The 17,647-nt window shown below is 41.2% G+C and overlaps 1 protein-coding gene across 1 annotated transcript in view; it reads right to left on the bottom strand.

The window, feature by feature from the left end:
• Positions 1-9,749: 9,749 nt before the first annotated feature.
• PLA2G4A (phospholipase A2, group IVA (cytosolic, calcium-dependent)) overlaps positions 9,750-17,647 on the bottom strand; it is a 59,883-nt gene continuing 51,985 nt past the window's right edge. Inside the window, exons 14-17 of the mRNA XM_009865002.1 lie at positions 13,805-13,989; positions 11,635-11,830; positions 11,271-11,428; positions 9,750-9,993 (exon numbers count right to left, since the gene is read on the bottom strand). Of these exons, the coding sequence (XP_009863304.1) occupies positions 9,862-9,993; positions 11,271-11,428; positions 11,635-11,830; positions 13,805-13,989 (671 nt within the window). The 3' untranslated portion in view covers positions 9,750-9,861. The remainder of the gene's footprint in view (positions 9,994-11,270; positions 11,429-11,634; positions 11,831-13,804; positions 13,990-17,647) is intronic.

The raw sequence follows: 17,647 nt of genomic DNA, 5'->3' as shown, positions 1-17,647 counted from the left end.
GGAAATAAAAGATGAGAGAGAAGACCAAGCAAGTTTAGGCAATAGTAGCAGGAATTTTTACTTCCAGTAAAAAAAAAAGCTTTGGGACCAAATCTCCCATCATATTATCAGTGCGCCTACAGTACATCTGAATCAAGCTTTTTAACAACTAACCAACAGATTTTATGTCTGAAAGTACAGGGTGTCAATGAGAGCAGTGGAGCGTGCTCAGGAGGCATGGCCCAAGACGTAGCCCAAAGCCCACAAAAAGCTGGGGGTTCCTCCACCACCCGGTATAAATCCAACATATTTTGAATGTTGCATTGGATCTGCCACTTCTAAAAGAACAACTACTATAAATACAGGTACGTTTGCACATACCAAACTTACGTGTCAAAATTAAGTCCAACTACAGTTTCATTTCCTTTCTTATCTCCTCAGCCCAGAGTGACACACAGCAATACACTAGCAATCTATCTGTTAGGCCTTTACGGATCAAAATTGCTAAAATTCACTCAAAACTTCTATTGACACATTTGCAACTTGACAGCGGCTTGGAGGGTTTAAAGCACAGGCAGAAACCCCAGAGGACACAAGCGTCCCCCACACAGACATGGCAGGAACTTCAGATACATGCACAGCAGTGGCCCTGGTGCAAAAAATGCAGCAGGATCCATTAAAATTGCTTGAAAAAAACCCACTAAACTTACAACAAATTGACAGACGTGCCTTACTGTAAAGGAAGACTGAAATCTGTTGAGTTTTATTCCAAGGACAGATTCTTAAATTATTTTTATTTTTCCTAAGTAACCTGCATTTACTTAGGAGGCAAAAGGCTGTCACTTGGATACTCCCTGTAGATTCCTAAGACCAAGTTTTGTGTTTTCCAAGAGATTTCCTCACTGTCCCACCACACAGGGAACTAGGAAAATACTAGGAAAGGCTGTTTACCACTTGCAATGGTTTGCCATCAGAAAACCACGATTTAATTACATTTATTAAGTCAACACATTTTTGTTGCTAAGCAACAAGCGGATGGCCTGCGGAGAAGGACTCAGGGGTGTTGGTGGATGAAAAACTGAACATGACCCAGCAATGTGCGCTTGCAGTCCAGAAAGCCTACTACATCCTGGGCTGCATCCAAAGCAGCGTGGCCAGCAGGTTGAGCGAGGCAGTTCTACCCCTCTGCTCTACTCTGCTCTGGTGAGGCTTCACCTGCAGTTCTGTGTCCAGCTCTGGAGCTCCAACATAAAAAGGACATGGACCTGTTGGAACAGGTCCAGAGGAGGCCACAAAGATGATTAGGGAGTTGGATGATGACAAGCTGAGTTGGGATTGTTCAGCCTGGAGACAAGAAGGCTTTTGGGAGACTTTATAGTGGCCTTTCAGTGCTTAAAAGGGGCTACTGGAAAGCTGCAGAGAGCTTTCCACCACTGCAGATTTTTGCAAGAGCAACACTGGCCTCACCCTTCCAGTCACACACAGAGGAGAGGCTGCAGGGTTTACAGTTTGCCTCTCTTTGCATTCCCTCCTTCCTGTTAATTTCCATTTAAGAAATAAAACAGTATCTGGGGGATGTTGTTTAGATGACCCCTGGATTCCCTGCTGACCAGATTACAGCGGTGAGGCAGTGAAGGAAACCCACCACCTGTCACTTAAGCTCTCTGGAAGCCTTCTTGTACCTCCATCCACATGTTCAGGCTGACAGAAAGAATTTTGGCTTGTTTTAGTTCCACCAGCTCCACTGACGCCAGTTGAGCGTTTTCTCCTCTGTCTACCAGCCACTGTCATTGGTCTGGTCCATATGTCTCTTGGTGAATCCTCTGAAGTCAGTGCACCAAATCATGCTTTGAAAATAAACCACTAAAAAAGGGAAAAAAAATAACACTGGTTAAAGATGTGGCACAGACAGGTCAGAACTGCCTTGGTTTGACAGAAAGGGAAGCCTCAGAGAAGAAAGAATAGCTCGTTTTAGTGTAACACAGTTGTAGACTAAAGTCTCTGCCTCTGAATTTTCATTCAAATTGATTGAAATCTGGCTGATATTGTGGGCAGTTACTATCACTCATAAGAAAAGCACCTACATCAAAATGTAGGTCACACCTGTGCTGTATGGAACACCTGAGGCTACAGCCTTAAGATGGAGAGAGGCTTTCTACCTGTTAGTGTGTAAAGCACATACACAAAGCAGTATCCCTTAGCGTTCATCTGTTTTTCACATCCTCCCAGGTTTTAGCCATTTTATTAAACCTAGGTCACTTCCATCACATTTTATTGCATGCACAACTCACTTCTCACTCCTGGTACCAAATCATTTAAAGCAAAAAGACAAGCCCCAACCCTGACACAGGAACTAAACATCAGAGCAATGATCCCTTTTAATATTTACTTTAGGTGGAAGCATACACTGGCCCACAGGGATGAGAAAAGTGAGTCAGGTTTGGTCCTGAGCAATGACAGTTCATTTTTTAGATTAGATACTAGGAAAAAATTCTTCACAGAAGAAGTGGCGAAGCACTGCAACAGGCTGCCCAGGGAAGTGGTGGAGTGACCATCCCTGGAGGTGTTCAAAAACATGCAGACATGGTTTAGTGGTCATGGTAATGTTGGTTAGACTTGACCTTAGAGATCTTTTGCAACCTTAATGAATCTATGATCCGCAAGTTGAATGTAAATTTTAAATATATATATGTTTAACTGTATAAATATCTGTGCTCTTCATCTAGAAGATTGTATTTCCTTTATTTGAAGCAGTTGGTGAAGGCCTTTCAAGCCAGTTTCAAACACCCAAACACCATCCTCCTTTATGACAGCTGGATGCAAAGAGCAGATTTCTGTACTCTGAAAGTGGATAGGGGAAGAGGTAGGATTTGCAAAAAAGACAACTGTCTTATTTCCTCCCCCTCATATACTTCCACTTGGTAAATGTAAAGTCTAAGGTGAGTAATGGCACATTATAGTCTCCTGTATTTTTGTAGGATAGAGTGAAAACCACCCTGCAAATAGCAGGCTTTTACCTACACTAAGTAGAAGAGCAAAGGGGGGGAGTCTGTTTCATGCACCAGCCTGCCTTCAGCTCCCTGCAGCCTGGAGACTTTTGGGGGACAGCTAGTTACACCCATTCCACCCAAGCACCTTGCTTTGGGTGACTTGAAAGCAGACAAGGACCTGGGCCAGGGCTGCAGTGCAGGAGCAGCACCCAAAGGGTGAGGATGGAGGATACTGAGGCTCCAGCAGCTCACCAGGGGGGCTGGAAACAGCAGCGAACCCATGTGGTGGCTCGTTCCCGCACCAGCACATTGGCCAGACACTTCTCCTTTTCTTTAGTATTTTCCACACTGAAAGCAAGTTGCAAAACAATAAAACTTCCAGTGAAACAGAAATCTTTTCTGTTTTCTGTCTTTTTTTTTGCCATGGCCACATTTGCTAAGCTGCCAGGCAGCTGCCTGATGCTCCATCACACCATCTCACTGCCAGATCTTCCAGCTACCCCACCTCACAGCTGCACTGCAAAGCTTTGTGTGACTAAATCAGAACAAGGCAAAACATACCTTGTCCTCATGCAGGTCTGAAGAACAGCATCTTGGTGAACACTGACCACCTGCCTGCTCTCACATGGAACCTCCTAGCAGATGAGTGAGCAGAGGCAGGCAGGGAAGGGAGCCGAATTCTCTCCTATGGAATAAAGGTTAGCTGTGACCTTTTGCTGTTTCTATTAATCATATTTGATAATGTGACTCACAGTTTCCACAATCTTTTACCACTGGATGCAACCTTTACCCGTCAGCAGCTTAATGAAGCCTGCTAATTAGGGGCTTATCACTAACCTAGGTGTCATTTCCAAGTCTTGTTTCAAAAGCGAGGAAGTAAAGAGACCGCAGACATTCCTCTCGTGAAATTCAAAACATAACAACACTGGTGAATGGGTGAGACTCCGCCACCTGAAAAGAAGAGTAAGGAAAGATACACAGGCATGCAGTAACAGAAAAAGGGATACGGTCTGGTGGGATATTGCAACTTGCTCTAAACCTGCTTGAGAGAAATTTCTCCACCTAAAAATGGGGGGAAAACACCTTATAACACCTTAAAATAAGGTGTTATAAGAGATTCGAAGCTGAGGAAGGAACAGCAAGTGAGTTATCAGCATTACTGCAGTTCGGACCTCTGCAAGGTCCAACAAGTGCCAAACTCAAAATGTGAAGAGGTTACTAGAAGCAAAACTTCGTAATTGGTGTTTTTCAGCAGCTTTATCAGGCCAACAGGAACACGCTAAATGCTGTGCAGGTCATCGGTTTGTCCCAGCCTTCACCATCTCAGGGCACAGGTCTCACTTCAGCACCGATTCAGACCCCACTTCAGCCTCTACTCCTGTCACAGTCGCTTCTCTCGCCTCAGAGACCCATGGGCACAGGGCAGGGGCTCCTCCACAGCCATTGCCCATGGCCTCAGGCCCCAAGTCGCGAGCCCTGGGGCTACGGACAGACAGACATTTGCAGCCACATCTGCCAGGGCACAGATGCCATCTCGTCCGTCGGGGCTGCATCTGTTTCTGCTGACAGCTACAGTATGGATTATTGAGTGTCATAAACAGTGTTTGTGTGCAATACAAAAACCTCCTGTAGCAAATCCCTGAGGTTTAGCAAAACAGGATGAGAAGGACAGATTCACATTAAATGCACAGCTGCAAAGCATCAGCATTTCTAGTTCCCAAACATGCTAGCAAAATACTTGCTTCGATTTCTTTCAATGTCATCACATTTCAGATTTTCCAGAACACACCCTAAACAACACATTGGCAGCAAAATGCCTATAACGTGTTTAGCACAAGCTGGATGCGGAACATGACTCCTACACCAATCTCATCTTAATCACTTAATTAGAGGCGAGTTTCCACCTCCTGTGCAGCACAAGTGGTGGCTCCAGCAATCTGTCCCCATGACCCTGTCCAGAGAGTTGGATGAGAAGCAGGTACAAAGCTAAATCAGAAAATGTGAAAAAAAACAGGTAACTTCACCTGTGTGACTTCTTCTGCAATGGCACATCTTTCACACTTGAAAAAGAACGGAGCTGCCCAATCTTCCCACCCACTTTTAACTTACCTAAAAAAAACCTACTGAGAATTTGAGGGGAACGCAAGGGCCAAACCCACCCCGAAGCACTTGGGTTTCTGCTTCTAGCTCGACCACAAGCATCAAAGAGGGAGCACCAGGAGAGCACTGCCCCGATTATAGGCAAAATATTTTGAGTATCAAGTTGAGTCAACATTCAGTCCACCAAAGTTTTTTTTCCAGGAGCTCTGCAAACACCTCATGAGCATTTGTTCCTGAGATCCACCTGCATCTGTGGCAGCCCTGCGGTTCGGGCCTCCTCTCCCATGCTGGGGCTCCTATAGCTCACAGCTGCCTGCTTTGGGTCTTCTATTCCCACACATCTGACAAAACCTGAAGAGAACAGAAGTCTCTTGGCTCACCCTTTGGTCCCCATTTTCTGTTTGAGCCAAGTTTTGCTGCCTTGGCACTAAGGGGTTAAATGGCCACATAAGGAATTCCTGTTCCCATCCTACCCACGATTGTATTTTTTGGTTAGTCTAAAGGTTAACAACCGCTCTGTCGACTGCATTGCCACACAGCCTGCTCTTCGCCTGCTAGTCTCGTGGCTGTGTTGTCATGGGGAATTCCTTGCCTGTGAACTAAGACCGTCTTTACTTTTACCTAGCGTGAGAAGGGCTGGTGCGTGCAACTTAATTTGGATGAGTCACATCAATACACAAATCCTGCCCTTATGTGAAGTGCAAAAGCAGTAAGAGTGATGGGTGAATTTACAGCTTCAGGAAACGTCTACATGCTTTTGCTTTGAGCGAGCATCAGAGCAAACACGTGTTCTGTAAAGGCAGGCGGTTGCACAATTCCCCAGCGTTCCTGCTCTCACATCCCCTTGCACGGAGCAGTTGAACGGCTCCCATCAAACCCAAGCCTACGGCTGCTCTAAAAGCAGAGATCCGCAAGTGAGCAGCTCTGTGTGGAAGAGGACACAGCAGCCCAGCTTCTCAAGTTTCATCCCACAGACAAAACATGCCCAGGGTGAAATGAGAAAAGTGCGTTCATTGCTGCTCCGTTTCCCTGCCAAAACCAAATTCTCTTTTCTAGAGGTCAGCGCTCTTGTGCTTTCTGACTCAATAGAATTTTGCTCCAAGTGTTTGCTTCTGTTGCTGAAGACAAGAGGCAAGCGCAGAGGTCAGATGTATGGCAGCTGGAGACTGCCCTAAGGTCCCCGCAGGAAAGAAACACGACCTCGGGGCCAGGTTTGGTGCCAGGCTGCCCTCGAGTGGGACAGACACAGAGCCCACATCTGCTTCTTTTAGAGCCCTGCTTACCTGCAAGGCTGAGCTCACTGCAGTCACAGGCACGTAAGCCTGATGACACTTCCATATCCCACAGGCATCAGCTAAAATAACTTCCGACACCTGAAATAATTCATTCACGAAACTCACCTTTTACTGCTTTCTTGTGTAACACACTTAAGTTGGAAAAATACACTGCAGTCAAACTAGGTGAAACAGGAATTGAGGGAAGGGAAAATGAGAAACAAAGGACTAACTTTTTAAGCTAATAAAAACATGTGTATGTCCTTGATTTCACATCACTAGTCAGAAGGGGAAGAGGGCTTTTACTGCACTATTATTCTCCTTCAACATAGTCACACATTATGCTAAAAATTAAGACTTTTCCTTGATTTCACATCACTAGTCAGAAGGGGAAGAGGGCTTTTACTGCACTATTATTCTCCTTCAACATAATTTTTAGCATAATGTGTGACTAAGACTTTAAAGTCCTAGTCTTCTGTTCTGCATCTGACTGAAATAACATTTCAAGTTCTAAGGTTCTGATCACACCAAATGGATTTTTCCATCTGAAGTTTACAGACAAAGAACTAACAGAGGCTTTTGTGTTTAAGACTAGTGACATCAGAGTCCTGAACTTCCCAGTGAACTTCTGGGGAACCTAAGATACTTCAATTGTTTGAAAAAAGTTAGAACTACAGGCATTTTTTGTATGACAAATTTGATTTTAGCAGAGGACGAGGGACTTGCGTCCTGGAGACAGACACTGCTGCAAACTGAGAAACCCCACAGCTGTATCTACAGCACAGGAGACCTCACCGAGACACTTGTTACTCCCCTCAGGACATTTTAGGTCAAAAATTTTTTGGGTCAGAGCTGATTCTTCATCTTATTCACCATATAGTAATGGGAGAAAAACATTTACACGTTTTCCATCAGAACAATATCCTTGTGTCTAGAAGTACCCGCAGATGATGGACTGCTCCTGGTTTCCAGCAGAGAGAAGCAACAGGGCAGCAGCTATGTGATCTGAAAATGTTTGGAAGAACTTCCCTTCTTGACTTGCTTTTTAAGAAATTTGGAGATTAAAGGCAGCGAAGAGCCAAGACCCAACACCCATATTGTAATCTGCTGTCACAGCTCTTAGCAGAAGAGCCCAAAACACTTGACAGCATGCTGATAACAAAAATGTATCAGCAGAAGTAAAAACGGATTGATGTGCTGTCCTCACACACAGACCTGCTCAGGAAAGCTGTCACTTTAACATCTAAACTAAAAAGAATAACAAAACTAAAACCTTGAACTTCCTGCTTGCAAGCTGTCCAACCACATTCCACACACCATTGAGCTGTTCCACTTCTCTTCACTATAAAAGTGAAAATATCAGCTGAATGATCAAAATAAACTAGCTGAAAACAGCAGGTGCCAAATACAGTTATGTTTTATTTTTTATTGTCTTATAATGCTGTAATAATATAAACCATATAAAGTATGATAAAACACTTCCATAAAACAGAGTAGTTACATAAAATAAAATTTAAAAATATTATATTAACAAAAGGGAAAAAAACATTAAAAACGAAAATATTACAATAAAAGAGCGGTACTAGGTTCTTCCTGTATTCCAAAATTTATTGAAAATCTTTAAATTACGCAGCACTAAGATAAGTTACTTTTATTTTCACTCTTGATTTTAAACATGCACTAGCTCAAACAGAAAGAAAATTCACCGATCGATCCAGAAAAACATTATTAAATACGTAATATCGCGTGTAGATTTAAGGGAGGATGATGCAGTGGCTGTTACAAGAAATGCGTTGTATTTACATCCCTTCCCATAGGCTTACAGATTTCAGCAATTAAAAAATAGCTCAGTAACTCAAGATAAAAGGCACAGCCACTGAATTAGCAATAAACTCTGATAAATGGGCAGTTATGGTAAAAAAAAAAAAAGCTAGAAAATCATCAAACAAGAGATCAGTTGCGCTTCATCCAGCCTTTGCACAAAGCGACAGTGCTCATCACGACCACGATCTGTTGTCAGCCCTTCTGGAAAGAGAGAGGGGGAAAACCCAAAGCCCATTAACCTCAACAGAAACCTCGAGACCGAAATTCCACGTACACCTCCTGAGAAGGCACACATGCCCTTCCGACCACGACTGCAAATACTCGTACCGAAAAAGTGCCTGTGACCCCACCACCTCCTTCTGCTCTTTCCCGCCTTCCACGCTTGCCCATTGTATTATTTCAAAGGAGGCCAGAAATTTTCAGTGAATTTCTGACTAAGTTATCTTAATGGGAAAGTTATCTCAACACTTGTCGAGATGGTACTAAAATAAGCTTTGTCTATACATGGTCTTTCATTATTCAACATGCTTAAAGTGTATTTTTAAAAATAGCCCTTAACACATGAACTATTTCACATTCTTAGCTAGGAATATTTTATCTATCCCCAGTAAAACATTGCCACTGCCCCTTTGCAGAAATGTGATGTTTTTTAATCAGGATCAAATGCAAGATCACTTTTACTGTATCTATAAAACTTTTGGTCAGAATTACACAAACTAGTAATAATTTAAGAGGTGCTGCTAGCTCAGGAATTTATGCAAAGAAATTTTGTGGAACAAAAGAGCAAGAAGAAAAGAGGCTGGATTTTTTGCTGAGTGGATACAAACATTCTTAAACAGTGGTGAAACAGACTTTGATTTTTGTGACACTATTTGAAATTAGAAGATTCATGAGCAGATCCTTCTCAACATCAGTTACAAAAGCTCTACTAGCATTAATAACCAGCTAAAGACCCTAAAAAACCCCCATTTCTTCAATAGCCCCTCGTTATCAGAAGCTCTTTTGCCTTAAGAGACACACTCATGCAAAGAAACATGAAACTGGAAACGCCACACAATGGTAAAGCCAACAGCCACAAGTGAGCAAAATCCCTTCCAGTGTAAGAAAACCAAACTTTAACAGAGCTCGTAAGCAGTCAAGCAATTTAATACACCAGGGAGTTGCTGCTGTCTAGTAGGCGGCAATTACTGACTCTTCAAATTAAAGTCAGAGGAAATCTGCTCATTGATACAACGCAGAGCAGAATCCAGGCCCAAGAGCAGGTATACATGCTGCCGCTGCTACTAACGTTTTATTCTTAATTGTGTTTCTAATTCCATCTTATGTTTCAAGACACGTCCAGCTTACATCAATTAAAAAAAAATAAAAAAAATCTAAGTGATGCCCCACTACAAGAAACCAGTGTTTACAATTTTGTAAGAAAATAAGACAGTGAAGCCAATAACCATAGTCAAAATCGACTCATTCTATAGTTTTTTTAAATCAGGATATCGGCATGCTGAAATGTTTTTAATGTTCTTAGTTAAAAAAAAAAAAGTATAAAATTACATTGAAACTTGAGAATTCACAGGAAAATCTTTTCAGGAGTTTTACACAGCCCTGAAGGAGCAATAATGCTCTGATAACGTTTTTTTTGCATCCAGTTATAAAGACAGAACCAGCTTCGTGATGGGGTGGGACCTGCAACACGTCCTCTACGTATGGTTGTTGTTAAGATTGCTCTTATTAAAGAATCTCCTGGCTTCAACACTGCTAAGCGACACGGAGCAGCGAGACGGATTCTCTTTCCTGTATTCAATGCTTTCCATCATAGCTTGCTTGATCACCTGGAAAACAGTGAACAATGTGTTATTAATAAATCATTAAAATCTTAGTTAACTGATCCAAAAGACCCCTTCAGATGTTAAAAACTATTGCTCCTACTTTTAAGCCACTCCATCATTGAATTAAAGGGATTACTATTTCATAATCATATAAAGCACTGATTTTAATGTAGTTAATGGAGATACGGCAGGATAGCATCAACATCAAAGAAGTCACACAAGAAAACACATCATTTAAACCGCGGCCTGATGAAATTCTGAAAGGTAAACCAAAACATTGAGAAAATCCACATCTAAATAATATCAAGGTAACAATTATTACCTCGCGAAAAGTTGAATGTGAGTTAGTTCATACAGAAATTTCCAGCTATTTTTACAGAAAATTTCCAATTTCCCTTTTTTGCAGTTAGAAAATCATCATACATTAAGAACTGAGCATAAAATCCTGAACATAATGTCTACATTCTACCTTCAATCAGTCACCCTGCAGGACTTTCGATGGTAAAAATGGCAAAAATCAACACAGGAACCAAATTAGAAAAGAATATGAATTGGAATGGATCCTTACAAGCCCAGGCTCAAACATTATGAAAAGCACACATACTACACCCCAATAGTTCCTCCATTTGGAAAACAGCCACAACATTACATCAATCTTCTTAGCCCCAGAAACACTGATAAGACTTCATTCTTTACACCAGAAAGCACCTCTGGCCTTTTCGGCAGCGTATTTGCTTAGTGGTTCATTATTGACAGAGGATCACACATGGTAACACTTCCTACAACACTGGTATTTCAGTACTTCAGAAAGAGAAGTCAAGTGAAAAGACCAAATTCTCTTCACCTAATTCTCACTGTGCATCTCATCTAGTTCTCTTCAGGGAACTCCAGCCCCTGTATTGCCCACAGCAATTGGACTTTTCTTTCCTTCCCACTTGACCATGCCACAGTTTGTGCACACTTCTGCACAAGCTCACAAAGAACTTACCTGGGGTGTACTCCAGCCCTCATTATAATAAAGCAGATTTTTTCCAGTGACTACAATAAAGTAGATTTTCTTCCAGTGACTATAACGGGCTTTGTTGCAGCCCCAAATGTGAGTAGCAAGGGCCACAACTAAATGCAGGAAGCCCTTTATATGTCCTAACAACCAGGCAAACACCAAAGTAAACCCCTGTAACGTTCCATATGGTAGATTCAGGGCTTTGCCCACACCCAACACTTCCCTGTTTAGCAATCTAGGCCCTTCCTTCCAGCCCCTTTCACGCCGGCATACGTACATCTATGTTATTGAGGGTGTTGAACTCCATTAGATCGTGAAGCCTCTTGAAAGCTTCATTGGGATACTGGAAGTTGAAGGTGGAGAATGGTGTATTGGGATCATCAAAAATGTCAAAGTCTGCAAAATCCTTTTCTTCCTGTGTTTCTCTTGGAACGCCTGCATACAGAACAAAGATACAAATTGAGATGCGAGGTCTGAGGGCTTTCCACCTTGCTTTTTAGTGACTTTCTTGAAATCCCTAACTACTGCAGACAGACTTAAAGAGTTATTTCACAGAGAAAACATTTTTAGCATATAAACACCACGGTGTTATAAAGCTACAAAGGAACAATTAGGTTTAGCATCAGAAACAGCATGCTAACCTGGAGCTCTGTACTTCCGGAAGTTGATGTTGGCCAAAACAAAATGGATTATAGTTGGGCAGTCTTTCTCCGAAGAAGTATCCTTTGGTTTGAAAACGTAACACTCCTTCATGCCCTCTCGATCAAATACATTTGGGTCTATTTTGGGGAAAGGAAGCTTGTTCATTTTGGCCCATTTTTCAGCAAGCAAAATTTCCTGAAAAGATAAAAAAGACTCAGGTGCATCCAAGCATCCACTGCCAAGCGAGATTTTTACAATGAGAGAGACATAGGTCAAACTGGTTCCAAGAAGCAATTTTATGAATTCCCAATTCTTTATGGAGAAGTCAACCCAGCGTGGCAAACCAAGCACTTCACTCAGCCTGTCCAGCCTTCACCACCTGTGATGATTCACGGGAAGGAAAGAGTTAGTTTGTCACATAAATCTCCCAGTGAATTTAGAGAGCTGACAGCTAGTTAAAACACCCATCCGTAATTTTACTGACAAACCAACTATCAGTGCTATGGAAACCAACAAGAGTTAATAAACACCGATCCACACGTTGCTATGCTTGGAGTCACATCATCTGAAAGCATGCGAAGAGAAGAAGCAGGCTGGGAAATGGGCTTTTTTTTTTTCTCCTCGTTACAACTCAGTAAACAAAATAATTTGTAAATAATGACTCAAAAGCATGTCATGAGGGTGTGTGAGAGGGAGGAGAGGGAAGATCAACAACTCTAGCATGGGTTTTAAATGAAATAGGACCCTTCTTTGGGTAACTGTTTTGGATATAGCAGGTGTAAAATGATAAAACAAGAGTAGAGTCATTGACTTCAGGTGGCTGATTTCCATATGTGTTTGAGTAATAAAAGTATCTTTGAGCACTACCACAGACACAGGCCAAGTCTTGAGCTGGTATTTTCTGCTTGTAACATGAGAGGAACCAGTGGGACTGCATGGCCAGTGAACAAAACTGGCTTCTGCCCTTTAGGCCATGAGCACACAGCCTCTGCTTGGGCACTGTACCTGGGTATTAGCTGGACCTACTTATTAGACACATTATTTGTGCTTCAGAAACAATGACCCACTTCCTTCAACAGCAGCTTTGTGAAAACCCAAGGTGTCATTTAATTTTCCCACCATTTTTTTCTTGTGTAGAAGGATTTTGTGCAATTTTTAAAACTAAGACTTTGCACAAACAACATCAGGGTGCCACTTGGCTCCCAAACTATTTCTCCATGTTGTGGTACGTTGCCCAAAACAACGCAGAAAATTGCAACTGCTGGAGGCAGAAAATCCCATACACAGGCTGATGGAGGAAATAGTCACGGCAAAAAAAGGAGACAGATTCTTAAACAAGTAGAAAACTAAAGGAAGAAAAACTGTGGGATTCAAGCAATTAAGGAAAAATTAAGGATCTTCGCACTAGTAAGAGTCTTCTTGGTGCTCTGTTCTTCCAAGTAGTCCCCAGGATACCTAGAGATTACAGCAGTTACTCCATTTTATCCTCCTGAAGCTTGTTTTCCTTGGCACATGACAACACTGACCTAAAGTTAATTTTGCTGCCACTGTTAATTTCTAGCATCATTTGGCAGCTTTGTCCCTTGATAGCAAGAGGAAGGAATAAGACGCTGTTCGTTCTAACTGAAATTTGTCTGTAAAGCAACAACGAATGCCAGCTGCTTCTCAAACTGAGACTCTATTCTAGTGCAATGTAAATGAACAGTTAGCCCCAATTCCAAAAATGTTATATATTTAAGCAATACCAGAGTGACTGAGGCACATTTGTGGAGAATGACAGAAAATCCTTTGTTTCCATCACAGCACCGCAAAGGAGAGAAGAGCTGAGCAAAGCTAGAGCCCTGGCACAATGGCAAATGACTTAGTTGTTCAGTAATGATACAAAATTCTGCAATTTGGTGTGAAGGCAAGACTTCCATAAAAACAACTTCAAAGGGATCATGTCAGCTTGCTTTGTGCCAGTTGTCTCATATGAGTCATGTAAACAGGAACTGAGGCAGAGTGCAACATTCTGCCTTGATGTGGAAAGAAATCGCTCCAACACTGTCGATACGATGGCACTAAGACTCCCTGGAACTATGAAATGTGCAACCAGCCCAACTGGAAAAATACAACTGAGTCAACTTAAAATTTGCGAACACAAAGAAAGGAACAGCCTAGCTCACTTACTTTGAAAGGAGGACTGGAATCACTCGGCCTTGCCGAAAAATCAAAGGAGATGATGAGATCGACACCTCTTTGGGGTCTTAAGATAAGTGGGTAGGGCAGGTTAAACGTAAGCCCACTGTCCACTATATGAATCTTCTTGCTCTTCACATCTAGCGGCTCATATATCCTCTCAAACTCATCAGGATCTGCACAGAACAAACGAAAGAGGAACAAAACAGGAACACCAGAGTGAAGATCTGCAATTTTGATGGGCTTTCCAGTGTTTTCAGATGTACTGAAGGTTCTACAGAATTTAAAATGTACAATACTGCAGATAATGATATTCTGAACTCATGTAACGTTACCTTCATCTTAACAACTGCAGAACAAGATGCTACGACCTCAGAAGGTCCAGGACACAAACGTCCTGCCCCAAGGCAGCAGCAGAGGTCTCTGGGTTCTACAAAACAATCTGTGCAGTACCTGAAGCTTCTCTCCCAAAGTCTTTTCTTGCTTTAGTTCTTAAAAATATTTTGCTTTTTAACTAAAAAACTAAATCTCAGATCTGTAGAGGGCAGTGTAATCTAAGGAATGATGAACAGAATAATATAATTATTTCTTGTATAATTAAATGTTCTTACGCCTACTTATCAGCAATGACAGTAATCAGAGAAAGATATTTTAATATGAAGAAAATATATAAAAAAATAATTTGAACTCTACTTCCTACCATTTCAAGATCCATGAGAAAATATTATTCTCATGAGTAGCAAAATATAAATAAATATCAGAATAGATATTTTGAATTTTTGTTTCTGTTATTATTTATTATAGGGCATCTTGCTAAGAAATGGGGCACCAGTTTCTCCACCTATGCCTGGATTTCTAAGACAGGAAACACTTTCAAAACATTGCCTACTGGTTAAGGGCTAAGTGGGTTTATAGGACTATTTTAGAACCAGACATATTTAATAACCATGCATGAATCAATGAAAACATATTAGTGTTGATAAAATTCATAATTCAAAAAAAGACTGGTAAAACATACTTACTACAGATTCTTTTAGCATAAGTAGACCAGTTTTGTTTTTTTCCCCCTCCTTTTTTAAAGACATTTGAAACAATTTAACCATTGCTCTCAAGAGAATTTCTAAAAATTGCAAAAATGCTTTTGTTCAAGTACTTGGTTTTACAAAATTCGAATCTGAAATTCAACAGTCATCCCTTAAACAAGAACAGAATCACCTAGACTAATGTTTGTGGTAGAAGTGTTACTGCATTTGAGATTTCCTTTCAAAAAGGCACTGAGGAACAAGACGGTTCCTATTGCTTAAAGCCCTCATGGCCTTATAATCAAATTTATTTTGGTAATTCATGATACTTTAAATGATCAAACATCATAATGCCATCAATAAATTTATAATGGCAGCGTAGATTGTTTTTACTAGCCATGGCCTTTTGTGATTGCAGGAGAAATTCAGCCTAAAGGTTCTTGCTTTTATTATAATTTTAGAATTTCATTTCTCATCTTTGAGCTGAGATGTTCCAAAATGCAATTCGTGTCTCCGTTACAGGGTCAGAATTCAAAAAGCAATGAAGATACTGCTAGGTTATTTTAATGACATGACTTTAAAGACTTTTGAAGGGCCAGGTAAGAAAGCTTTGCTCTGTTTTTACTTCACAACACATGAATTCAAGACAATCTCTATACATACTCCAGCAGTCCTGGTAAGTTGATTCATCCTGAATGAAGAATTTAATGTCCCAGGCTCTCAGAGCATAATTTTCAGCCCTCACAGGCTGCTTTTATGCAAAGATGCATCCACACCATGAGAAGCCTTCAGTCCCTCAGCCAGCAAACAGAGAAGCACAAGCTGTGGATGAGCACGGCTCCGTGCGAATGCGGCGCAGCATGCCGCTCAAATTTGCAGTAATCGGATGCGCTGACAGCTATTAAGAATTGTTTGGAAATGAGAAAGAGAGCACCTTCCAGAGACCAAAGTTTGTCACAGACAGAAGCATGGGAGATGAAAAGGGCATTTGCTACTGACGTGCACTTCCTCCGAGTTTCCATAAATACCAAAATAAAGAAGCAGAGATTATGAGGGTTTTTTTCCCTATTGTTATTCACTTGGCATCTTCTCCAGAGATTTTGGTGCAGTGTAATATCAAGGCACAGAAGCAGAACAACTGCTGAGATCGTTCAAGGGGTGTATAGCTTTAAAGTATATTTCAGTTCAAGTAAGAAAATGCTCAGCATAAATACAATCTGGAGCAAAGCCAAGCCAAGCGTTTTACTTCCAGAACAAGCATCTGGGAACTCTGCCGACCTTAAATGCACTGCAGACCCTAAATTCACCCCTCACTTATCAACTGTAACATCAGCTCTGGTCTGCCTTGGTTCCTCCTCTGCAGTGCAACTCCATGGCTCTACGGAGGGTTTGAGGCAAACGGAGATGTAAAGTGTTATTTATATCCTTTTTGATTCATTTATTTTTCCTTTGGAACATCTGGTGACAAAGACAGTCTTAAAGCAGTTCAGATTTCTCTCTGTACTCGAGCTGATAGGCAAACTGGTAGTAGTAGGAATAAATATGCTAAAACACAGCCAGGGCCTTGGTAATACACAGTATTTTAAATTTACGCTGAAGTTGTCTTTCTATCTACTTTTCTGGACTCCTGGGCTCTCACATATGTTAGCAAAATTCACAACATTAAAACACTAACACACTTATCACACCACTGAATGATTAGATTTTATATTAACTACTCAAATTTCAAAGTGTTTTTTTTCTTTATTCTGGACCTTAATACTGCAGCTACTCACAGCTTTTAGCTTCGAGTTGTTAGCTCAGGTTTACAAGTGTGGGCTTCAGTTAAAAAAAAAAAAAATTATGTCAAATTTTTGCCAGATATTCTACCCAAAGAAATTTCAGTCACTCAGAAGCAATTGTCTCAGAGGTGCAGGCTCATTCCATCAAACCAGATATATTTCCACTGAGTTGAAATCTCAGGAAGTTAATAGTTGATTCTGAAGATTATCCATATGTCTTAATTATGTAAAATCCACACCGAATGTCATTTTTTCCAAACTTAAATTTACTACCCGCTTTCCTGCCCCTTTTTAGAGCTACTATAAATATTAAGATTACCGAGTTGTAAACACCTCCAAGATGATGAAAATATTTAGAAAGCGGAGCACAGATGGAAATTACTACACAACCACTCGAAGGGCTTTGTTACATTAACAAATACACATTAGAGTGCGTCTGCTACTTAAGCTTTTAAACAACATCTGGTATTTACTGTTGCATAACAACCAGCTAAGGACAACCTCTTTCCTCTGCATAGAAAATAAGGACTGAGGTAACTGTTACTACGAGGGACAGTCAGTAGTGCCATACCACTCCCTGAGAACATGGAAGGAATACTGCTTTCAGAGATGTGTAGTTTCTCAGCTTGCTGGATGTCAGTAACAACCCATAATAATAATCCAGAAGCAATATAGCTTGTAGCATAAACTGTACAGGGAAGCTCCAACGTAACGTGCATCTTTGCTGCAAGTAACTATTCTATGGGGCAGCTCATGTCCTTAACTCGGTGCTCTGTTGTCCACTAAGGAAAGAAAAAAACAACCAACCCACCAATGCCAGAAAAATGTTAAAAAATTAATTGGCTTTCACTGAGGAAATTAATTGATTTTCATAGAGAGGACTGTAATGAACACTATCTATAGCAAACCTTCAACACAGTAATCCAACATGATTCCTAATTCTTTGCAGCTGCTGTCCCAGACACCAAATACTTCACGGAATAGGGGAACGTCTTTTGCAAATTAGCTTTTCTTCTGTAATCCTGCTTTCC

Source organism: Apaloderma vittatum, unplaced genomic scaffold (genome assembly GCF_000703405.1).
Source record: "Apaloderma vittatum isolate BGI_N311 unplaced genomic scaffold, ASM70340v1 scaffold14792, whole genome shotgun sequence".
NCBI lineage: Eukaryota > Metazoa > Chordata > Aves > Trogoniformes > Trogonidae > Apaloderma > Apaloderma vittatum.
The sequence above is the reverse complement of the archived record's forward strand: the minus strand, read 5'-3'. Positions and strand labels throughout refer to the sequence as shown.